Source organism: Cinclus cinclus, chromosome 20 (genome assembly GCF_963662255.1).
Source record: "Cinclus cinclus chromosome 20, bCinCin1.1, whole genome shotgun sequence".
Classification (NCBI taxonomy): Eukaryota; Metazoa; Chordata; class Aves; order Passeriformes; family Cinclidae; genus Cinclus; species Cinclus cinclus.
Window position 1 is genome coordinate 5700167 of NC_085065.1, and position 25306 is coordinate 5725472.

General features: G+C 49.1%; 2 protein-coding genes across 2 annotated transcripts in view; one reads left to right on the forward strand and one right to left on the reverse strand.

Moving 5' to 3' along the window:
• The window catches only part of UNK (unk zinc finger), a 44642-nt gene extending 30986 nt beyond the window's left edge, over positions 1–13656 (reverse strand). Inside the window, exon 1 of the mRNA XM_062506538.1 lies at positions 13532–13656. Coding sequence (XP_062362522.1) covers positions 13532–13629 — 98 coding nt within the window. The 5' untranslated portion in view covers positions 13630–13656. The remainder of the gene's footprint in view (positions 1–13531) is intronic.
• A 3508-nt stretch (positions 13657–17164) lies between these two features.
• LOC134052202 (histone H3.3A) lies at positions 17165–18634 on the forward strand. Its single transcript, XM_062506542.1, has 4 exons — positions 17165–17300; positions 17697–17838; positions 17916–18069; positions 18155–18634. Exons 2-4 carry the CDS (start codon positions 17711–17713, stop codon positions 18281–18283), a joined length of 411 nt encoding a protein of 136 aa, XP_062362526.1. The 5' UTR covers positions 17165–17300; positions 17697–17710; the 3' UTR covers positions 18284–18634.
• Positions 18635–25306: the final 6672 nt, after the last annotated feature.

Below are 25306 nucleotides of genomic sequence, written 5' to 3' on the forward strand. Positions count from 1 at the left end.
ATGTAGGTCCCAAGACAAGCTCCTCTCCTTTGCAGCCCTTCTTGCTCTACCAGGTCAACCCCATTTCTGCCAAAATTCCTCTCAGTCCCAACGAGAGGCTCACAAACAGGACCTGAACCTTCTGCAGCAGAATGACACCCAAGAGAAAACCATTAGATAACATAACCATTACAGTCTGGCTGATCCAGACTAGGACACGTGTGCAAATGGTGTGCAAATGTAGGGCAGTAGTGAGATCTAACACCACCATCATCCACGTTCCACACAGGCTGGGGGTGTGTTTACACCCCTGAAACTGTGCTGTGGCACCTCTCAGCCTGTGCTGAGAGCCTGTAGCTGCACTGCTTGTCTGGTGTCACAGCAGTGTAAGCTACAAGCAGCTTTTACACCAGATCCTCACTCAGGGTATGGTCACTGTCACTGGGGCTCCCTCCCTGCAGCTGCTCCTGGGTCAAAAAACCAACTCAGAGAAGGCAGCTCAGGCTTGGCTTGTTCCTGTAAAGTCCAGCCTGGTGTGGGCACTTCACTTTGTTATTAGCATTAATATTACAGATTACTAGTTCATGGCTGCATAGAGATTCTCAGCCACTGTCCAGAAGAGCCTCTAGAGGCAAATCTAACAAGAAATCTACAAATTAAAATTTAGGCTGAGTGTTTTGTCTTGGCTTTTGGGATTTTTTTTTTCTGTTTCATTCTGTTTTTTTCTTCAAACCTAGTCTTACATTCTTTATAAGATTTCTTATAAGATATCAGGGAGAAAATGCTTTTCTGCCATTACCATTTATTTCAGTCATGTGTGCCTTCTCTCAAAGTATTACACTGACAAAAATGCCATTTCACTGGCACAAAAGTACATGGGAATGCTGGGGACATTTGTTGGCACTTTTATATCAGTCATGTCCTGCTGTTTCTGACAGGACTGCATGAGGCCATGGACCTCTCTGTAAAGTCTCAGGTGGTCCCAGTTCACATCCTTCCTGAAAAATGCAGTCTGACTGAGAAGTCACTGCTCTCAGCTGCACATCAGCTTTCCTCCTCTGGAAGCTCTGAGTGGCACTGACCTGTCCAGACAGCAAAAGTTTTCCTAGTTCAGGTTAGGAAAAGTTTTTTTTTAAAAAAAAACAAAAATAAAAAACCAAAAACCCCATATATAAAAATACATATATATATATATATATACATATATATATAAAACCCACCAGCTTAATTTAAAATTTTAAATTAGTGGTTTGAGCTAACACAGAAAAAATTATCTGAAGCAAACCAGTGTGTGCTTATCCAACAGACTGCCTGCTCAGCAGACAGCATTGCAAAACCCAGAAGAAAATATCTAACTATAGATATTGATATTTCTAATTCAATAATGCTTATCTTTTGGGAATATTTTCAGAACTGCTATTTTCTTCTTAAGCTCAGAGAGCCACCCCAACACAAGAGGAAAAGAGCTGTCCATATTAAATCAGCTCTCTAAATTCATTTCACCCTCATAAAATTTTATTGCAAAAGATGGTATCAGACACACTTTAAGTAAAAAACCCATGACTCAATTATTTTCTTTTACTCAACTGTGGTATTCCAATTGAAATGAGTCAGTGGAGCATGACAGAATCTACTTATTCCAACAGGATACTCAATAAAAATCCTACTAATGCACCTTTCGTTTAACATATTACTGATAGAGAAAGCCCATGATATGCAGCTCTGACATTGCTCAGGAGAATTTGCTCTTGGGGCAAGGGAGATGTTTCAGAATAAGTGAGATAAGAATACAGAATTAAAGAATAGGATTGTTCTAAAATAATTTGGAGTTTGATACCAGCACTCACACAATGACTTAGGAAATGCTGGCAATTTCAATGCAAAGCTTCCTGAGAGGGAACAGAACCTTCAACTCTCAAGATTCTTGCAACTTGGGAGGAAAGAAGTGAAACAATCTGACTTCATGGGAGTTGGGAGTTCCTTGTTCCTTGGGGTGGCACGAATCAAGCAAATCCCTGAACCAGCAGCTGCAGACCACCAGCAGCCTGGTTGACATCTCTGTGATGTTTAGTGTCCTTCTAGTAAGAGCAGAAGTTAAGATAAGTCTGTTTCAATAAATATATTTTTTGACTGGCAGATGCAATTTAATACTGAAACAGATCCTCACATTAATCACTGCTGAATATGAAACAATAACAAAAAATTCTAGCAGCAATCTTCAAAGTTTTAATCATAATTTCAGGGAAAATTCTCATCAAGTTCTACCAGAAATCTGTGCCAAGGCATGGTTTGGGTTGAAAGGGAACTTAAAGATCATTTGTTTCCAACCTCTTGCCATGGGCAGGGATGCTCACACACTAGATGAGGTCTATCAGCTACTGTGGCTCACAATATTGGATATTTCCCCTTTTACCACATTGAGCAGTATTTAGAAAAATAACCTCATAGACCTGACCAAGCCCTCACACTTAACATACACCAAGCTTTTTCCATACACCATGCACCACTTGGCACAAAAGGCAAACATCTCTCAGGACATCTCCACAATCATCAGTCCATCTGCCCTTCCACAACTTCAGCAGCCAGGTGCAAGTTCTGCAAACCTTGAAAGGATTAAAAAGCATTTAAATCTCAAAGAAAAATGCATGGATCACTTTATAAAAACAAAAGGCTGTCTGTGAATGTGGGGAAGGAGAAAAGGATGAGGAGAAAGTTTCAGTGAACTCAGATCTGTCAAGAAGATAGACTTCACATGCCTCAGTGTTTTCTTTATCACCTAAATAAATTGAACCATCAACTGGAAAAAGGGCACACAGAAGACAGTAGTGTGTGATTTTAAAGCTGTTAGATTTCCCCTCCTCCATTAGAGCTTGACAACAATGTCAGTCTGAGGGCAAATAAAGAAAGTGACAGTTGGAGAGATTTATTACAGGTACATGGAGCTGGCTTTGTTTGGTTGTGGAGGTTTTTTGTTATAGGACTTCATATAACTCATTGTGTACCTCAGTGGTCAAAATGACAACTGGTCACATCCATAACCCATTGCTCCCCCAGATTTTGTTGTAGAAATAGGTAGGCAGCACTTAACTCTTCCCTTTTGAATGACTTAGCAAGCAAAGCTGAGCTGGGTGCTTCCAAATAAATGGAAATGCAGAATGTAAAATCCAAACTGCCAGATTACAGGAAAGTGAGGATAACACACCAAAATGCACACAGTCATATTCAACAGTAACCTGATCCCTGCTGGAGCTCCATTTCTGGATTTCAAAGGAGATCCCCAGCTGGACAAGAACACAACAAATTCATTTTAGCTGCGACGGATGAATTCCGTACTACCAATACTTCATAGATAACTGAGTGACTGCAAAAGTTCAGGCTAAAAATAACACGTGTTGGCAACTACCAGAAACCATCAGGACGTTTTTCAATTAGAAGAAAAAAGTCAGACAAACAGTTGTGCCTTGTCTACACTGAAAAATTAAGGGAAAACAGAGAAGCACTACTGTGTGGTGCTGGCCCATCATGGGAAGACAGATTTGCACCAGCTTCAGGCAAAACATTGTTCAGCTTCCAGTTATAGCAAAAATGGCTTTGTTTGGAGAGATATGCCACGTGGCAGCTAAGAAGTTCACCAACACTCTGTCCTGATGAGGAACAAAAATCAAGGCTTTCAACACAGAGTTCACTCGATAAAATGCACATTTATCACATTTGTGAGCAGCCAAGACAGGAGCTCCACGAGTCACAACTGTGTTCCTGTCCGTGGGTGCTGGGGAAGAGATGCTTGCTCAGACTTCCTGGGAGCTGTGCATCCCTTTGCTTGGCACTCCTCGAGTTGTGTCACTCAAAACCTGACAAATAAAGCAATTTGAATCATTTCTTGGTGTGCTGTCTTTAAAAAGCAGGCACTTGTTGCATCAGCAGACCATGAAATGTATATAACCAAGTCATAGCAATAAAATCCATTTCAAACACAAGTGTTTGTTTACACAGAGCTTTCACCTTTTTAATTAAAACAACCCAAGCACTGGCAAAGGCAAACACTTAATGGCACTACATTTCAGAGGCATTTCCTTAAAAGCCACTCACCAAGATCCAGAATTCTGCATAAAGCCTTGAACTTACATTTACATTTCCTTGAGTTAGTTATCCTTTTTTTTTTTTCCAAAATTACTTGGCAATGAATATGTATTAGACATGACCTCAAAATTAACTCAGTATTTAGGCAGTTCATGCAATGTTTTAAACACACAGCCCATTTTTCCAAGTTTAAAGGACATATTTGCCATTTGACACCATTAGTTTATGTAAACTGTGCCTAAAGCACATTTTCCTGTTTCAAAACATGGATCACCCTGACTGAGACAACCCTCATCCCTTTCTAGGCCGGTTTTTGCTCCACAAAATATTTAGTTGTCATGTGTCCTTCCCTACAGCACCTGTGTAAGTGCTGAGTCTATGAAAACACAATCATATGGAAATAATTATTTTTCAGTAACGTGGGTTGAGCCTGTTGCAGGGAAAACACTGGAGCTCACTGCATCCAGACAGCTGCACACTGCTGAAGGTCTGTACCTGCTTCAGCTGTCAGCACAATACATCAACATGTGCTTAAATACAAGCAGGTAAATATTTTACTACTAATTACTTCACAAAAAACATCCATCCCCATTCATTTATTCAGCTTATAGCCAGGTAATGTTTCTCTCTTATATTAACTTATCTCATCTCTTATGGAGGGGATAGATGATGCCTCTTTATCCCAGTGTTAGTGTTCATGGCCTCAGAAAGGTAAGAGCCCATGTACAGTTAACACACACCAGGTTTGGTACAACAAATTAAAGCCTGAATAACACCCTGATATCATGTGCTCTAAAAATTAAAGTTCCAGTTTCCAGCAAAGGTTTTTTTCCACACTGTACTTCTCTCATCACTGATTCAAGCACTAACAAAGCCTACCCAGGGCTTACAACTGTAGAAACACCAAGGAAGGCTGGGAACAGGGCTGGGCTGTTTGAAAACTTGTGTTACTCACTCTGCTAGTTCCCTAAAACAAAACAACCCACATGCAAGAATTCATAATGGCCAATTCAGAAAAATATTATTTCCATACAAGCCATTCCACAGCTCAGGCTTTCAGCTGCACATTGTTATGAGCATTTTCAGCCAGCTAAGCCTCAACATCTTGTCTCACAAGAGGTGCTTTGGAAACAGAGCACAGTAGCCTTCCCTCTCCTGGCCATGCCAAGACCCTCATGATTTAACAGGCAGCTCATAGATCAGCTGCAGCCCCACACTCACAACAGTTTAAAGACAGAACATGAGCTGTTTGAAGGGCTGTATTTACACAGAACCAAAACCAGACAACCAAAGCCCCACATGACATAACAGCTCTATAATGCTCTCACCCAGCCCAATCTACATTGGAAATGAAACAGCATCTGCTTCTTCTCAGGTTAAACACCAACCAGATTTGCAGCAGCCTTTTTGGAAAGGCTTTCATTTGTGAACACACATTTTCTGCTGTGAGTTTGAAACAAAACACGGTGATTATCTAGCAAGCATGAACCTGCATCATAACACATGTGCCAGCACAAAGATAAAAGGCAACCCTTAGTGGCTGATTTTGAAGAATCCATGTCAACCATTCAATCGATTTTCTTCTCTGCTCAGCACTCAAATCAGACTTCATCTGTGTCTGCTGTGGCCCAGTGGATTCTTTCAACACTCCACAGGGCAGGGACACCTCTGAATGAAAGTCCTGCATGTTCTGGTGTCCAAAGCAGCTCCACTGCACATTGACACCAGCTCTCCTCCAAGAGGAAGGCAGGCAAACCCCAGGCTACAGCACAGCTTCTCACTTCCCACTTTGACTAATCAATGCACTGATAAACCTGATGGCACTCTCATGATATTTTAAGTGTTCAAACAATTTTTTTTTTGTTGCTGTAAAGTTGCACAGTTATCCTCAGGCATCTGCTGTTTGTATTTCTGCTATGACAGTAACAGACAAGTGCCATCAATGAAAACTCAGTCTATTGAAAACTTTAGAGAAAAAAAAAAATCACTTCTGAGAACACTGGGTGTGGACTGACAACTTCTTTTTGAACTGGGGAGACATGCTGAATACAAAGGATAACAAATAATACTGACTTTAATTCATTTATTTGCAGATATTTGTAGAATCATAGAATGGCCTGAGTTGGAAAAGACCTTAGAGATCATCCAGTTCCAAGCCCCAAGTTCTGGTTCCAAATTCATCCAGAATAGTTTTAAGTAACTTACTGCCTTTTCATATTGCCATGACTGCATATTAATCAAATCAAATTTTAGGAATACAATGATAAAAAGCCATCCCACCTTAATTTCTTAGCTGCACTGAGCAGTGCTATCAGTCTTAGGAAGGCAGTATATGCTCTGCTGAAATGGATTTGCCATTTTGACCAACAGACAGTTAGAGATGGTATGAGATTTTTCTTGTTTGACCACAAATTCAGTGCAAGTTTCTTCTCTACCACTGTTCTGACAATTTCATTCAATTAAATGTCTCTGACTCCTAACAGGAGGTAAGAATCAGGCCAGTATTGAGCATTTCAGTGATCTGGGTATTTTATTGCCATCACTGCACTTCAGTGCATAAAACTGTTAAAAATATTTATTTCAAATAAAACCTAGAACTTTCCCTGTTGTAACAATCACCTCCTAAACCTGAATGAACACTACAGCAGGGTGAGGGTCTGTGAGTCAAAAGCCAGCCTGCACCAGAGCTAAGGAGAGTAGGAATTGTTGGTATTCATTTCAAGGGAACATTCATTCCAACTGATATTTCGAATGTCAAGTTGGTATTAACTGCATCAAGCGCTGATCAAAACACACAAGAGATTGCTGAGAAAATCATCACAAACATCTAAATTAACTGTCATCACTAGGAGGAGTTTGGGAAGGTACAAACCTTTAGCATCTCCCTATGCACCCTTCTGCTGAGGCTCCATATTTTTGATGCCCTGATATAAAAGACAAACTCTTTCTTAATAAATTAGAGGGGGAAAAGGTAGCTAAGAAATAGCACTTGCTCCACAGCCTGCTGGCATGTGAACACCCATCAATTTAGGAGGAATTGCTGGCTGGCTCTGTGCACACACAGCTTTCAGCAACAGCTCTGTACCGGATTTGAAAGTGATGTGCTGAACGTTACAGAAAGTTTATAGCATACATAAATTCTTTATGAGATAGAAACTGCTGTGTTTTACTCCCTCTTATAATTCACAATTTCACCAAAATCCGTTTAAAGTGGAAACTGATACAATATTAAAAATCAATGACAATTATACCCAAAAAAATCTTCGCTAAAGTGATGTAGGTGACTCTTGGACAAAGGGACCAGGTAACTTCTCAGCATCTCTTTCAGCCTATTTCTGCTGCTTTCAAAAAGATTTATGAAGTTTTTAAAAGTAGAAAGTTCATGTAAGGAATAAAACCTCTCCTCAGCATCCTCTGAAAGTGAACATGGCTCTTCATGTCCTGACAAGCAGGTTCTCACGAGCCTCAACACAGCAATTAAAGATGTTATTGGCTCTTTATTTTGCTTCTCTCTCGGAAATTACAGCTCCTTTAACAGGGACCACAGAAGGGCTGTGTCCCTGCCGAGGCTCAGCCGGGTGCATTAACACAGTCCCCAGTGACAGCTCATGCTAATATGCCTCACAATAAGTGTGATTAACTGATGTCCTGACACATTCCCTCCTGCCATGCTGTCACAGGGGCAGGGACATGCAGCAAGCAGCCAGGCAGGGATGCTGGAACACACTGCAGGAAGATTTTCCTCAGGACACTGGTCAGACCCCTTGGAACAAGAAGGATGAGTGTTTCAGCTGCTCCTAGAAGACAGCAAAACATTCTTCTGGAAGAAGAATAGGCCTAAAGACAATTAAATGTTTACTTTCCTTAAAATAAAGCCACACAATGTAAAAAAATACTAGACAATACATAAACTTACAAAATGAGAAAAATTGTTATCATGGGAAACTCTAAGCTCTGAGGTTCTTAGGATCATAGAATAAATGGAATTGGGAGGGACCCACAGAATCACCAAGTCCTAGATTTTCTAGAACAATTATTAACTTTAATACTGCCTCCCATGCCACAAAAAACCTGTAAGCAACATACATGTAAGCAACATACAACCATCAACATAATATTTTTTTATTAAATTAAAAATTAAAGAGCCATCTTCCACATTGAAAAAAATCTGCACCATTGAACCCCTCTTTCACAGAGTTCTGGATTTTTGAAACAGCAAACCTTGCCAGATCAAAGCTCATTCTGAAAACGTCACAGCACTACACAAAGTTTTTGCTCTGCAAAATATTGATATCACACCTCTAGAGCAGTTATCCGTATGTGAATTCCCTGTCAGACTGATATCCAGAAGCACTCAAGAAGTGGGAATGCAGCAAGCAAACCACAGGTCCAGGCACACTTCAACACAAGGGAAAAACTCCTTTTTGCCCCAACACATTTGGGGTACAGATCAGGCCCAAGTGCCCCTTGCCAGCCCCTCTCACAAGCTGGAGCCTTTCAACACTCAGCCTTTGAAGAACCATAAAATCGAAAATGTTACTTTCAGCACATGTGTTCGGTGGTGAGAGCATATTGTGAAGGCAGCTCTTCCTGTTCACACTCCAGCACTTTATATTTCCAACTTCCTGTAACTATTCACACTTCCTAATAACAGCTGGCAGTGGATGTGCATTCAGTGAAGTTCACACAGACTCAAAAAATACCAATAATAATAATAACCAGCTTACACTCTCCTGGTAAGATGACATTTACAGGTAATGATGTAGTAGACCACTGGCAAGTCACAGGTTTAGAAATATTGACTCATTGTGCTTTCCTAAGGGTATTACCAAACATTGCATATAATACAATAATAACATAATCTATGATACATCTTCTTTGCTTTCTCCAAAGGCATTACCAAATCTGAAACCTAAAAACACATGGGTTTCTTTTTGTTGTTTTTGTTTGCTGGGTTATTTGGGCTTTTTTTAAAATTTGTTTCGTTTTGTGCTCTGTTTTGTTGAGGTTTTTTTTTTTTTTTAGGGCTAGTTTCTAAAACTTGTATAAGTCTGTATCATCTTATTGATCTAAGGGCTATCACCAGCAAAACCAAAGCAGAATTAGGGCAGCAGTTTGTTATTTTAAGAGTCCTGGTGGTTTAAAAAGAGCACAAAAGGTTTCTAAAAACAATTTCCAAAGCCTCAACTCAGGCAGTAGGGTGTAAAGACCACCCAACTCAAACACATCAAATGTATGATCTAACAGACCATGCAGGCAAATGTTATAGGCCCCGGAAGAGCGAACAACAACCCTGAAAAATTGTTAGCTACACATCTGGTTTTTTGGTTTTCTTCTGACAGACACTCAGTCTGCACCTTGGAGATCAGACATGGCCTGTTTGCTCTGTCAGTAGTAAGACACCATCCACTGATAAGGAGATAAGGATTACTCTCTGCTACTACAGATGCTCCGAGGTGTGTTTCTGAGAGCTGTCGATTTTTGAGTAAGAATTCACATGTACAATTTTGAGGTAAATAAGACTTTAAATAAGCACACCTATGGTCTCGGTCTTTTTACTTTTTCTTCACCCATATTTCCATTGCTGTCATAATCTGAGTTCCTATTTAAGGTCAAGAAACCACCAGATAAGGCACAATGCAGAGAGAAGAATGTCTCCAATTTCAGTTACAGCCAAAGTATTGCACCAGCTCCATTTTCATCTCCCCTTACAATGTCCTTTATTCAAGTCCTCTGATCCTTCCTTGCCTAAACGGCACCAGAATGGTTGCAAGACAAAGTTTGGGTGAGCACAAGCCAGGAGTCACTACATGACAGCCCAAGCAGACATGTGGATGGCAGCTCCAGCACGACTTACAGGGTACTAATCCTTCAGGAACTTCCCACAGCTCCTCTCCTTGTGCAAAAGGAAAGACAAGATTTTTGCCTTTTATGCTGCAAAGCCATAATCATAAAGCTTATCTTGATGCACTGCAAAAGAGGACAGGATGTGCTCCCAGGTATCTTACCCACATCTCAAGTGAGGGTACAGCCAGCCAGGACACGGAATCCTAAAGGCCACTTCCAAGGGTGCTGTTCGTATTTAAGATGGGCACACTCAAGAGAAATGTCTTGAGCAGCAATGACTTGGGATATGCACAACAAATCTGTGTCCCAAAGAGTTTACCACCTAAATCAGAGTATTTTCAATGCCACTTGTGAACTGTGTGCGCTCTGAACGCACCTGACTAAAGGGACTCTCTGACTTTTATTAAATGTGTTCATTTATCTCCACCTGAACGTTTGCTTTCTTGTAGAGTTACTAAACTGACTTTCAGGTGAATGCACAGTGAACAAAAGGCTGCTCCACTTTCACTTATCTAAATTCTGCCAGATCAATAAACACCCAAGCAGTGGAAACAATCTTTACAATTCACAATTAAGGCATCAAGTCTGACTGAAACCAACCATGCTGCCAGCAGCCGAAAGGAGGAACCTTACCGAAACAAAACTAGCCCAGAGCACTCCATACCTACAGCTCCAGTGACTGAGCACTTGCTTTCAGTTTCTTCCAACTCAAGCTCTGCCCACATGTGTAGATACACATTAAAGACAGAGGTACCTGCAGAAATAACATGCTAAGCAGAGCCCAGAAACGCTGCAAAACCAATCCTCAGCTGAGGTTTGACAGAGCCCACCCAAACAAAACCCACTTCCCATCCAGGCCCTGCAGAGCACATCACCCCAAGCTGATCCCAGCCTCCAGGAACCTCAGGAATGAGGCCGTCTCACCCCTTTGTTCCTGGGAATATGCTGGTCTCATCTTGCTACGGGATCAGAAAGCAGCCACATGCAGAACATCTAATCCAGCAACCCGGGGAGAACACAACAGCAGCCACAGAGTATTTTGTTACTCACTCGGGTTCTACAAATGGAATAGCAGATCCCCAGACAAGGAGAACGACATCCATAATTAAACAGAAAACTTTGGCATCTACCAGCAACTTGTCTCCAGGAATATCCAGCTGTACTGCTACCAAAGGACACAAATCATGGAAGTTTGGCCTCTTCTGCTAACAAACAGTGAAAAAGGTGTGAGAGAGCATCACCAGCTCTATTTTTCCCGCATTTTCTTTTGCTGCACATCTAAAGTAAACATAAAGGCTTCCTGACAGAAAAACAGAGGTCTGAAGTATCTAAAAAATTTCATGCAAGTAACACCAAGAGTTTAGAAATTCACACTAATACAGAAATTGGAACATTTCCTTACAAATACAACCAAAACTTTCCGAGAAATCCCCAGCACCAGATTGCCTGTCCCCAGGGAACAGCAAAGTATGCAGATAATTAAGCCTACTTGAGTTTACAATTTGTAACCTTCGTGTCATTTTATGGAAACAAACTGTATTTAAGGGGAAAATAAAAAAAAGGAAGAAAATATTTACATTTTGACAACATACAACTTGTTCACATGAGCGACCACCAAGTAAGCTCCCATATGTTATCAGGAGGAGGTTTACAGTCTCATGTGACCCAGTGTACACATCCTAGACTTCCAAAGGATGGCTCACATCCCACTGTCAGCACTCAGCAGCCCCCAAACCTGTCTTTCACTTATGGTTATTCAGCTCCTCTGCAACTGTTTTCACTGAAGTATTTTTGACATCCATCTTCAAAACATAGGTTTTGCCCTCTGGAAAGAAGTCTACTGCACCACCAGCTTTGTTCCATGCTGTCCCATTTCCATCCTCTTTCCCAATCTCCTCCCGTTTCTTGAAGTCTTCCTTACTCTGTTTTTCCTAACACCTGACATTCTTATTTCCACAGTCATGCTTAGCCAAGTTATCACCTCCACCTTCCTCTATCCAATATCCTCACTTTCTCAACCTCATCTCCTTGTTTCCCTTCTCACTTTTGACCAATTCTTTCTCCATCACTGGTGTCATTCCATCTCTATAGGCAGCTCCTGTTCCCTCTTTTTCCCGACAGCAACATTCCCACCAGAATGCTTCCTTCCATGCCCATTTCCCCAATAAAGCTGTCAAACTTGTAGACCACACCAGAAACTACACAACCTACGAGACTACAGCTTGCCAGTTCCCTAAAGATCATGGCAGGGTCTTCACGATGACAATAAAACCTGGAAGGCCTCACTTTGCCATACTATTTCAAACAGCCTGAAGGAAAGGGGTGGCAGGTAACCTGTGTTAATGCAGGGAAGACCACCACCAACCTTTCAAAAACAAAAATTAAAAGCACACAGAGCACATGTCCCACTTTGGGTGGGGGCATCAATACAAGCCAGAGATATGAGTATTTGTAGGGTATTTGTAGGACAACACCCTAAAATGATAAGGGCAAACGGCTCAACGCATATATTTTGTTCACAAAGAATACTTACAAAGTTTTCTCTTTTAAGGACAGGGAACACATGACCTATTTCCAGCCATACCCATCCATCACCCAGCCCACTTCACAAATATAATGCTCACTCCCACTCTGCTATCCCTATTGCACAAGAGGATAGAAATATCATCACCACAACCTCCAACTCCAACAACAGCTCACAGGTCAACTTCACACAGTTCCTACAGGTTGTGTTTCCTTGGGACAACACAGTGAAGCAGTGTGTTTTGGTTAGAAAAGACACATCCCAGCAACAAGCGTTCCCTAAGGGAGTATCTCCAGTGATGATGGAAATACACCAACAGTGTGCCCTGCACAGCCAGATCACACCCGAGCAGTGTCAACAATATAAATGTTCATCCAGGTTTCAGTGTAAGCCTTCCAAGGGGGATATGTCACCTATGTCATTCCCAAAGACACCTGCCCTAAGAGGGACCCACTCGAACCATCCTTCACCAACCACGGAGAATGCAACCCTGGAGAGCTCTTGTCACCTCACACCTGCCTCCACAGGTGCCAAGGAACCCCCGGGACCCCGCAGGGGATGGAGGAGTGACAGCTCACCAAATCCTCAACCCCCCAAACAGCTGGGGACCCAGGGGTGCCCTCACATCCCGTGGGACAGCCGCCCAGCCTCGGGCAGGAGTGCCACGGGAGGGCCCGGCGCTCCACCAGCGCCACGGAGGAGGGACCCGGGGTGTCACTCGCGGCTCCCCTCACCCGCCGCCGAACGGATCGGGGGTGCCCTCACATTCCGGGGACGGACCCCCACCCCAGGCGGAGGTGTCACCCTAGAGGGAGGGACCAGGAGGTGAGGGGCCGGCGATGTCACCCGAGGGTCCGGGGGTCCCCTCAGCCCCGGGGGAGGCGCGGCGGGCCCGGTGCATCACGGGGGTTGCGGGGGGGGGGGGGGGTTGCTCATCCCCCGCCCCTCCCTCTCCCCCCGCCGCCCCCGGCCCGCGCCGGCCGAGGCCGGTTCCAGCCGGTGCCCGCGCGTCCCCCCGCGCGCCCCCGCGCGCGCCGCACGCTGACGTCAGGCGCGTGTTGGCGCGCGGGCGGCGGCGGGGAAGCTCCCGGCTCTACGTACGTGTAGTGCTGCGGCTTCTCGGGCTGCGCCTGCAGCGCGCTGGCGGCGCTCGCCGGCCCGGCCGCGGCGGGGCCGCCCGCCACCGGGCCCTTGGACATGCCTCCCGCCTTCCGCCGCCGCCGCCGCCGAGGAGACCTTTATTATTCACTCTGCGCGGTCCGCACGGAGGGCGCCGCGCGCAGGCGCCGCCGCCGCCATTGCCGTCCCGGTGGCGCGCGGGGCGGGGTGGGACTTGTAGTCCCGTCGCGCGCGCGCCGCCCGCCAGCGCGGGACGCGGCGGGCGGTGGCTTCCGGCCGACGGGACTACAACTCCCAGAGGCGCCCCGCGGCGGCGTGGCTTCCGCGCTTCCTGTCGCGCGGGGCGCGACGGGAGGTGTAGTGCGCGGGGCGATGAGGGCGGCGCGCCGGGGCGCCCCCCGGTGGTAGGGCAGGATTGCGGTCGGGGCAGTCCCGAGCCCAAGGACGACACCGACCCCCGGTGGGAATCGCGCCCCTGAGGGGACACGGAGACCCGTGGGGACACCAAACCCCTGAGGGTGAGGAGCGAGCCGCAGGGTGGCCCCAAATCCCTGGGGGAACACCGAGCCCTGACGGGACACCGGTCCCGGGGGCGGCATAGCCCTCTCGGCCCAGTCCCTCCAGGGAGCGGGGGAGGCCGGTCCGGGAGAGGCTGGTGAGGGGCCGGGCGTTATTTGTGTCAGGCGGCCTCACTTCCTTCCTCCCCCCTCTTCCTCTGCCTCAGGGGCTGAGCGTGGACGCGGGAGCGCGGCCAGAGGGTTATTTTAGTGCTGGCATCGCTCATCGCTCCACGGCCCTCCCCACCCACGGGACAACGCCGTGCAGGAAGTGCCCGGGAATAGCACTGCGGCCCGAGGAGGAGGAGGGGGAGGAAGGCCCAGCAAGCGCATGGAGAACCTACCTCGGAGCAGCTGACACCAATGGCACCTGGCTGCTGGGACATCGGAGCACCCCGTCCTCCCCTGGGAGAAACCCCCCCCCACCGAAGCAGCCGTGACCAAGGAATCGGCCGAATTCCCATGTGGAGCGCTTCCTCTGCCAATTAACTTCTCTCCCGGGGGAGGAAATGATACTAGTTTCTTTTAATAGGACTTTGATCTCTTGGGCTCCACACAGAAACGCTCCTGGCGCTGTGATCTCCAGCGGTGTGGGAAAGGGCAGGCAGCATTTATCGGGCAAACGCCTTTTTTACCTCTGCCAGCCCCGCATGGGGTGAGCAGTGTTAATAATAAATTTTAGGCCTGGTCTCTGTAGCTGGTTTGGGGAGGCAAATCACTTTTAAAATTCCTATTTATACTAATTCAGTATCTACTGCAGGCAGGCTTGTCCTGAGGTGATTTAGTAGCTTATTCCCAGGCATTTGCAGGAGTAAGTCACAGGATATCCATACCTTCTTATTCATCTAATCACCCTCCATGGGAAGCTGGAGCACTGGAATCATGCAGCTCCTGGTTACACAGAGCTTTTCTTCAGTCAACACGTGTGCAGGTGTTTCAGTGAGTGTCTCCACACACACACCTGTACACCCAACCCAGAGCCACTATCAGCCATGAACCTGCTGGAAAACCCACTCAACCATTGAGGGATCACACTGAAAACACCACCAACCTGCACTTTGTCCGAAGGGATTTGGGTGTCACAAGCTCCAGTCCCTTGTGGCTGATGTTTACAACCTGGTGCTGATGCTGTTTCCTCTTTCAGCTGTTACACACCTGGCCACGTGCCTTGCCAAGCACTGGGGAAACACTGAGGACACTCTGGGTGATGTGCCCAGGGTGCATTTATTCCCACCTTTGCTAAGGTGTGCTGGTTTGCCCTCCTCAGCTTGTGTGTTTACACCCATCCCTTACCCTGCTCCACCCCAGGGGACACCTGTCTTTTCTCCAGGAGAGCAAAAAATCTAAAGTATCCCAAAAATGAGAAGTCCAAGTAGGCATTGGTCTGAAAACTGGAGAAAGAAATTATTTAGGAGACTCTGAACTCCTGGTATCAAAGTTTCACCCGGCCTCCTAGCATTAGTGACAGTGCAATGAGCTCTCAAAAGCAACAAATTAAATGTATTAACGCTGTTACCCCCAGAACAGGCTCCTAAATTTATTTTCCCTAATCTGAACAACTCAGACGGAAGGGGATTTCTTCCCTTTCCCCCTTCCAAAACAACACTGTGAGTGTTCACCTCCCAAGCCACTGCATGAATACACAGCTTTTTGCCTCTGATAAATAATTAACATTTTCCTCTAGAAGAGAGAAAATGAGCCTGAAAATGAGGACCAGAGGCAGGGGAGATGACATCCCTCAGGCAGCAATGGCCTAGGCATATGTGACAGCCCTGTCACACCACAGTGCCACGTTTGCTTGAGTGGACAGTGGAGCAGGACATGGTCCCAACACGTTCTCGACGTGCCAAGCTCCATCCTGGCTCTTCCCACCAGGCCAGTGCTGAACCCAGAGGCCAAGGATGCAGAGCCTCATGCAGAGAGTGGCTGATTCCAGCTGCGCTCCACTTTGGGAAGCTCACGGACGCCTTTAGGAACGTCTGTTTGTGTTCCCTGCATATCCTACATGCTACAGCTCCAGGGCATTTGGGACCTGTTGTTCTTGATCCTGGGAGCCTTCCCATGGGTGCAGGGACCTGCCTCTACAGCCAGTGCAAATACAGTAAAATAGCAATATAAATCAAGGTATGACTTAAGGCAGCAGTTTTCCCCAAAAGACAATATTTTTAATTGAATTATTATTTATGTTGGGAAGATAAATGCTAAGATGGCACCGATAGGCAGCGTGGATTCATGATTTCTACTTGTAATGAAACTTTGGGATTTGCTTTGGGGATGAAGGTGACCCACTTACACCCACAGTGTAAGTGTGATTTGGGGGATGGCAGCATAGAGGGGCTGAGCCCCAACTCCTGAATGCTCCCTTCTCAGGGCCAAAGGTCAGGCCCTGACTTGGGGCAGTCACACCCCAGCCCCGCTGCCCACTGCCAATCCAAGTCCCGTGACAACCCTTCCTTGGCATCTGGAATGACAAGCCCGGGCAATAAGCGCCGGGGGCACTGCTAGACCCCCTTGCCTTGCGAGGGCCTCGGCTCTCCCCCACGGACACCCCCGAGCGCGGGTGTCGAGCGGCCGCACACCGGCGGCTCCCGGGGAAGAGGGGGCGGAGGCGGGGGGGACCCCGCGGCCCGGCCTTCGCCGCTCGCAGCCCCTGCCGGGCTCCTCCGCTCCGCAGGCCGGGGCCGGCGCTCTACGGCGGGGCCGGCCGGGGGTGCCCGGGGGATCCCGCGGCGCCGCCGCCGCTCGCCCCGCTCCTATTGACTTCCCATTGTGGAGCTTCGCAACAAAGGGTAGGATCCAAACCCTGCCCCGTTTCGTCCAATCAGCGCGCAGAGCGCCCGCCCGCAACCGATTGGACGCTTCTCCTCCCTCAACACCCAATCGGACGCGTACTTTAACAACCAATCAGCGCCCGGCCGCGCGCCCAATCAGCGCCGGGGAACCGGAGCACGGCCTTTGTGTCTGGTGACGCGACGGCGCCGGCGGAGGTCCCAACCAATAGCGCGGCGCGTTGCTTACAGGCATTGTGACGTAACCGCGCCGCGCGGGCGCCCCCACTATAAAATGCGTGTCCCCGCGGCGGGGAGGGCGCAGTGAGCGGCGCGGCGGCTGAGGAGCGGTTCGCGGTAGCACTACAGCGTAGAGGATTCGGCGCGCAGCGCTACCGGCACCGGCGCTTGCTTTTCTTCCTACCGGTAAGTACCGGATAGCGGACGCGTTCCCATGCGGGCGGTGGTGCTCCGTGGCTGTTCGCGGCCTTGGATCCTCCCGGTGCGCGGCGGACAGGCCGGGCCTTGCCTACGTGCCCTGAGTCACGGCCGGTTCCCCTCCCCCCCTCCCCGCCCCGAGCGGCCTGGGAGGAAGGCGGAGGTGGCGTGACTCAGTCCGCTTTCCCCGGGGAGGGGAGCGGCTGGGCCGCGAGGCGGGGGCGGTGGGGTAACCGCTACTCCTCCTCCCCGTCCCGGGGGAGATCGCTGGCCGCCTGCCCGCGGCGGGGGAGGGGGACATTTGGAATTTGAGGGGGATTTGGCCTCTGCGTCTTCGCAGAGGGGAGAACCGGGCCCCCGCGTCACGCGTGCCTGTCTCTGTAGGTAAGTGAGGAAAAATGGCCCGTACAAAGCAGACCGCCCGCAAGTCCACTGGGGGGAAGGCGCCGCGCAAGCAGCTGGCCACGAAGGCGGCCCGGAAAAGCGCCCCCTCTACCGGCGGCGTCAAGAAGCCTCACCGCTACAGGTAAGGCCCTCGGCTCGGCCCCGGCTGCCGCAGCCCCTGCCCCGCCTCACCGCCCCTTCCTTCCTCTTTCCATCCAGGCCAGGAACCGTCGCGCTCCGTGAGATTCGTCGTTACCAGAAATCCACGGAGCTGCTGATCCGCAAGCTGCCCTTCCAGCGGCTGGTCAGGGAAATCGCCCAAGATTTCAAAACAGATTTGAGGTTCCAGAGTGCGGCCATCGGTGCGCTGCAGGTACTGCTGAGGGCCGGCTGGGCCGCGCCGCTGGGGGAGCTGCGCCGAGGGCTTTTTAACATTTCTTCTTGTGCTCTTGAAACAGGAGGCCAGCGAGGCATACCTGGTGGGTCTGTTTGAAGACACAAACCTGTGTGCTATCCATGCCAAGAGAGTCACCATCATGCCCAAAGATATCCAGTTGGCTCGCAGGATACGGGGAGAGAGGGCTTAAGTGAAGGCTGTTTTTATGGTGTTTTGTAGTTAATTCTGTAAAATACTTTGGTTTTAATTTGTGACTTTTTTGTAAGAAATTGTTTATAATATGTTGCATTTGTACTTAAGTCATTCCATCTTTCACTCAGGATGAATGCTAAAAGTGACTGTTCACATAAACCTCAGTGATGTTGAGCCTCAGGCTCAGGAGTGACAAGTTGCTAATATGCAGAAGGGATGGGTGTTCTTTCTTGCTTCTCATGCATGTTTCTGTATGTTAATGACTTGTTGGGTAGATAAACTTGTAAGGTACTAGAATTGATATAAATGTGTACAGGGTCCTTTTGCAATAAAACTGGTTATGACTTGATCCAAGTGTTTAACAATTGGGGCTGTTAGTCTGACCATGCATCACTGTGATCAAATGTGGACTTCCTTCAGAGGGTGAAACTACAAGTCTTAACCACAGTGTAACTTACAGTTTCCTAAAAACGTAAACCTGGCAGCTATAGAATACACTATGTGCATTTATAATAGCTATTTTATATATTGTAGTGTCAACATTTTTAAATTAAATGTTTTACATTCACATCTGAGGAGTCTCTGTCATTTGGTTTGAATGGGCTTGAAGAACCTCCTGCCTCCTACAGCTTGCTGTAATGCTGGACTGCTGCTGTGGCAACTTAAACTTGGCTGGCAACAGCATGGAGAACTTTTGGAGTGTTTTGGGATTTTATGTGGCCGATGTGAGTGGAATGCTGCAGCTCTGTAGGAGGACTGGTTGAGGCTACAGTGGCTTTTTTTTGGGGGGGGGGGGTTCTCAAATCAGGGCACAAATTCAGCTCTTAAGTTCTTCTCTCCCCTGGGTGCAGGGATGGTTTATTTTGTAGTTATGATAGGTCTTGCTGAAGCAGGAGCACCTGGCTCTTCCCATGCCGTGCTGATGCCAAGGTGTGGGGAGAGCATTCCCATGGGATTGGGCTGTGCTGCTCCTGGATCTGCCCGGGGGCAGCATGTGCAAGGGGAGCAGCTGATTCTACACCCTGGGAGCAGATGGGCTGCTGAGCACACGGGTGGGTGCTCCGTGGGATTCTCATTTCCCATCCTCACTCCTCTTGGATGGAGTGGGTTTATACCCAAACCTTAGCTTCAGGTTTGGCTAAGGCAGGTCTGGATTCCTCATCTGCTAGACCCTGCTGGGCTGTGGTGGAGGAAAGTGCTCAGACTGTATCTGAGCCACGGGTAATTAGCAATTATTTGGAGGGCTAGGCTGTTCAGCCCTGCCCAACAGGCTGTACGAGTAAGGCTGGAGTTGTCACACAAAGCAGCACAGGGACGTGGTTGAGCCAGCCCGGCTTGATTTATTCCAGTGGAAGTGCTGTGGTGTTCTGGGGGAGGAGTAGCAGCAGTTCCAAGGAGACTTGGGTAGGTTGGTGCTGGCTCTCCATGCTCTCTCCCACCATGAAAACCAGCCCAACTTGCTCTGGGAGTTGGGGCCTGCATCCCTCAGCTGCTGCTGGGACAGTGGTGCCTCACTGTGTGCTTCTCCCTCAGACAAACCATTCTGTGTGCTTAAATCCTGCAGCTGGAGGAACAGACACCCCTCACCCACCTTCTTACACAAGCCAGCGTGGCAGCATCCTGCCGAAATCCTGTTCTGAAATCATAGGTTTTAAACAAGTATTTTCCTTTTCTCCTTGCTAAAACTGTAGGGGAAAAAGATTCCTTTGATACAAAGTAATTAAGTTCACAATTTAGACACAAAGTTAAGGGCCAGCTCAAACTTTGGGTGAGACTCGGTGATCTCTGGTTAATCACCTGGGCAGCTCTCTCTAGGGACAGTGCCTGTCTGGAATGTCCCCATGGGAAATCTGAGGATCCTCAGTAGCCCATGTAATTCAGGAAGAACCACACAGCTTGCATTTAGGCCAATTGAAAATGAAAAATGCCAAGTCATGGGATTTGTTTGTGAATGCTTGGTTTGGTGCTGAGCTGCAGTAGCAGCCTCAGCTCCCGCAAGAAAAGTATGTTTAAAATAACGTCCCTTGGAAATGGTATTTCCTCCAAGTCCTTACTGTAAACAATGAAGCATCTGGGTATGCCTAGAAGCTGTTTCTTAAAATAAAATCATTGTCTAGCGGTCCTGAAGAAAAACCCCACACCAGAAAAAATATCGAAGTATCTCTTCATCTTAGTAACCTCAACAAAAGGAATGAAGTCAGATCATGCATGTGGTGGACCAGAACAGAATTCCTGGTATTCCACAGTGTGACTGATGGTAGCTGAAGCCCTAAAACCTTGCCTTACCGATTCTCCCGACGATTTCCTCGCATTCTTGTTCAGAACTGGATGCAAACACCAGGCAGTCGAACGTGCTCCCATCAGGGCTCTCGGGGGAAGAGCTAAAAATGGAAACACGTCCATTATCCAGCAGAGCTCCGAGCCCAGCCCTGCCTTCAGCCGCACCAGGGACCCTGCGGCTGCTCTGGACCTCGCTCGCCGATTTTTCCAGACCCAGATCCCTCTGTCCCCGCTCCCAGGCCCCACAGCAGCGCTCACACCACACAGAAGGCAAAGATCCTGGGGCTCCACGTGCAGCGTCCCACGCAGGAGATGGAGGGGTAGGGATGGCGGCGCAGGAGCTGTGCAGGGGACAGGAAGGGGCCGGTGTTTGGGGCTGTGGTCAGTCCTTGGTGGCCCCGTTCCTGGTTTTTTCCTGTTCCTCGCCAGCTGGGCTCCCCATGCCATGAAATTCCCAGATGTCTCTCACTCACCTTGGAAGAAGCCTTCTCCTGCACAAGGACTTCTGCCTCCTTCACATCAAATAAAACCTCCTGCAGGGGAGATGAGGGGGAAGAAGCCCTGATCAGCACAGCCCTGAGTTCTGTTTTTAATCAGACACTCCCCAGAGATTATCTAAATGCAGAGGTGATGAAGCACAGTCAACCTCAGCTTTTTCAAGTTTCCTCTGTGCTGCCCTTTCCCCCCACCCCCTTCCACACTTCAATCTTTTCACGAGCAGCCCCCAGAGGCTCAAACAACAGTGACCTAAGCCCTAAAGCACCCCCAAAATCAGGCGTAGCCTTCCCGGAGTTTTCCAAGTATTTTCCTGCATGTGGTTGTATTTTTTTCCTTCATGCCCTTTCCTATTCTGGCTGCCAAGATGCTTCTGACCTGAACAAAATCCACAGGGTTGATGCAAATATTCAGCCAAGCCAAGTGAACCTGGAGTTGGCAGGAAAAAATATCCATGGCAGAGACCCTTTTTCCCTGCATTTTCTCACAAAGCCCTTCCCAGGATGCCCCCAGCCCTGTCACTCACCTGTGCTGCCGAGTCCTTCTCCAGCACAGCAGGGATGGCCCCCTCTAGCACCTCTTTGCCACCACACTGAAATGGAATGGGAAGGAGGGGATAACCCTTGGACACATGAACTCCAGAAGAGATGATTCACCCCATTGTAGGTGTCTGCCCCACAGCCTCACCTCCCCAACGCTGGTCTGGCCCAGGTACTGCAGGTTGTAGAGCAGTCTGGGGAGAAAAGGACTCAGGGCATCAGAGGAAGGACCCCACACATCCCTCCTGCTGCTCCTTGCAGGGAAAAATGCCCCCAGCCCCCTCCTGACCTCCAGGCCAAGGGGGCAGCCTTGGCTCCACAGCCTTGAGCAGAGGTGAGGGACAGTGTGGGCACGGGGCTACCCCAGTGCCAGGACCCTCAGCCCAGCCTGGGGGCTGCCCATGGCACAGACCCACCTGCCACCCTGCAGCTGCTGGGGCTCCCCCTCGTTCCTGTGTTGGGGGCTGTGCTGCAGCTGGAAGTGGGGCTCCTTCTCCTTCAGGGCCTTCAGGTAGGGCAGCAGTGGCTCAAAGACCGTCCCGTCGTGCCACCGCCACCGGAGCAGGTGGAAGGTGAGTGGCTGTCCCTTCAATCTCTGCAGCATGGCCCCAGCCTGGAGGGACAGGGGAGCAGAGGGAAGCAGGAGGCACAAGAGGGGGTCTTCCCAGCCCTCTGTCCCCACCCACCTGCCCGGGGGAGGCGTATCTCAGTGAGCAGCCATTGATCTCATCGAGGATGTCACCGGCCAGCACCACCTCGTCCACCTCTGCCTGGCTCTCAGGGAGCACCTTGGTGACAAAGACTCGGCCATCCACGTACCTGGGGGTGCAGCCAAGCCTTGACTCAGCTGCAGAGACCGTGCCAGGCTCCCCACTTTTAACATCCGTGACGTTTCACCCATACACAGAATGCAGGGAAAAGCCACCTCATGGACAGCAAATACTGGCAAGTCTGAGCTGATGGGGAGAAAAGCACCTGAGACAGCCCCAATGCTCTCAGCAGGGTATTTATTTCCTTGTTTTGGGGCACTTTCAGTGCTGTGTTGATCAGATTTCTCTGGAGAGTGGAGAGGAGGATTCAAGAGTTCCTACCTGAGCACCATCCCCAGTGCTCGGCACGGGACAGTCTCGTAAGTACTGCACACCTGAAAGAGAGTGGATGGTGACAGTGGCCTTGGCAAATGGCCATTGGACATCCAAGGGACCCCGTGCCCTGGATAATTTCTGGCACTGATGCCAACCCAAGGCTTTGGGAGCCCAGGGAGAGACAAGTCCCAGTGCCCCAGGCTGAGCTGGGACCATCAGTGGCTGCTTGTCTTTGTCCTCTCTCAGGAATCAGCTGTCCCCATACCCTGAAGGGACAAAGCTACTATGTGGATGGGATGGCAGAGCACCAGCAAACCTTTAACTCATTGAAGAGCCCTCCTGTCTCACCCCACATGTCCCCACACAGTCAGGGGATGCAGCTGCCCCTCCCCAAAGCCACTGCTGTTTGCAGCAGCACTTACTGTCACATCACATTAGCTGGGGACCCGAGACACGGCCAGCTCGGCCAGGGGCACCGGCTGTCAGAAATGCCCCAAAGCCAGTGGGATCCCAGGCTCTGCAGCAGCACCATGGCTCAGTGCATGCCTTGACCAGTCCCAAAACTGCCTTGAGCTTTTTGGGGATTCTTTTGGGTTTTAAAGGTGGTGGAGGGATGCTCTTCATTGTTAAAAGACATGAAGGCATCCCTGCTGTTCTCAATAACACACTGATGTTTCACTGAGCAAACCAAGAGTGAAACCAACTGATGCGTAATCTGTGTCAGCCCAGGGAAATGGGGATGTTTTTGGCAAGAAACCAGGGAAGGAAACATGGGAAAACTTCACGTATATCAGTGATTTAGGCCTAGGTCCTCCTCTTGCTTGGTTTTACTCCCAGGAATGCTGGGATCTGCTCCAGGTGACAGTGCAGGTGCCTGGCAGAATCCAACCTCGAGGGCAGAGGCAGCTCTGCTCATCCTGGTGAACCTGAGCCAGTTCACCCCGGGATGCATGGCAATCCCTCCCCACTAAACCGTTCCCTATCCTCCTGATTTGACTTTTCAGAGAGGGCCAGGTGGCAGAAGGACGGCTCCCAGGAGCTGTGGACTCTTACCGGCAGCAGCCAGCTCTCGTCCAAGAAGCTGCAATTCTGCAAACAAAGGAGTGTCATCACCATCGGTCCTGGCAAGGAAGGGCCCCGTGTTGGCAGCCCTGTGCTGGTCACCACCCCACTGATTCACCACTGCACCTGCAGGTCCAGGGAGAAATCTATCTCTGTCAGCACCAGCAGCAGCGAGAGGAAAGGTTCTGCAGAGGGATGAGGATGGAGAGGCAGTGTCACCACCAGGTTCCTGGCAGCCACAGCCTCACAGGGGCACGGCAGAGGACAGAATAAAACCATTTGCAGTGTAGCTAATGAGTCCTGGGAGTGATGCCTTGAGAGCACCCCGGCACCATGCACCCAGGCTGCTGCTGGAGGCTCATCCCAGGCTCCCACTTTTAGTACCTTTTGTACCAAAATTCAAATGAAGGCTTGCAGTGAGTGCTACTGTTTCTCCCCTTAGAAGCACAAGCCTTACAATCACACTGCCGGGTCTGCAATCTGCTCGTGCATCAGCAGCACGGGTGATTTATAAACCATTGACGTACAGGTTTAACATGGGGTTATTCATCATAATCAAAAGATTAAAGGCTTCCACCCTGTTCTGGCCCCCCAAGGAGCCTGGCTGTGGATGGATGGAGTGCTGCAGCCTGTCAGGGCAATGCAACCATTTAACCCTCTGTGCCACACCTCAGCCCAGTCCCATCTGACCCAGCCTCCCCTCAAAGCCAGACTGGGTCTGCTTAAGCTAGAATCCTTGGTACAAAGGAATAACATGGAAGATACTTCAGAAGCAATTTCCTTATCCCATGTCACTAAAGCCAACCTTAGATGGATTCAAATAATGCTTAAACATTTGCACGGGTTTTTTTTCCCATTACTGCAGCAATGTATTTAGATTCCAACGCTAAGTTTGGATTAGAAAAATCACAGTGGACTCTTCCCCCTCCCCTGCAGCAGTGCAGAGCCATAACACACACTGCATCCTGCCTCGGTGAGCCACCATCTTACCCCGGAGATCTTCACTGCCGAGGATGGAGCTCCCTGGATCATAAAACTGAAACCCAGGGAAATAGCACAGATTACGCTCCCGTTTCGCCGCCCGTCGCCCTTGGGTAGCAGCTTCCCCCCACGTCCCGCACCTCCAGGAGTCGTGGGGTCTGTGCCAGCTGCCTCACGGCCACCGCCAGCACCTTGCCTTGCAGAGCCAAGCGCACAAAGTACCGACCCCGGCCCTGCGCCGTCCGCGTTCGCTCGCAGCCCCCGGCGCTCCGGATGCCGATGGACAGAGGGGTCGGCCTGTTTGGGGAGAGGGGAAGCAGCTTTGGCAGCACACGGGAGGTCCTCCCTGCACCTGAGGTCTTTGGGATGAGAACGTGGCGACAGACGCCACTACAAAGTCAGATTTTCACCCCAGCCCAGCTCGGGGACGCTCACCGGCCGCTGGTCTCTGCGGGAAGCTGCTCCAGCCAGTGCCAGTAATCCCGTCTGCGGAAGCTCCAAGCGGGTTCTGCGGGAGAAAGGGAGTGCGGAGCCCTCACCGCGGGCCCGGGGACGCTGCCACCGCCCTCCCGGGCACGA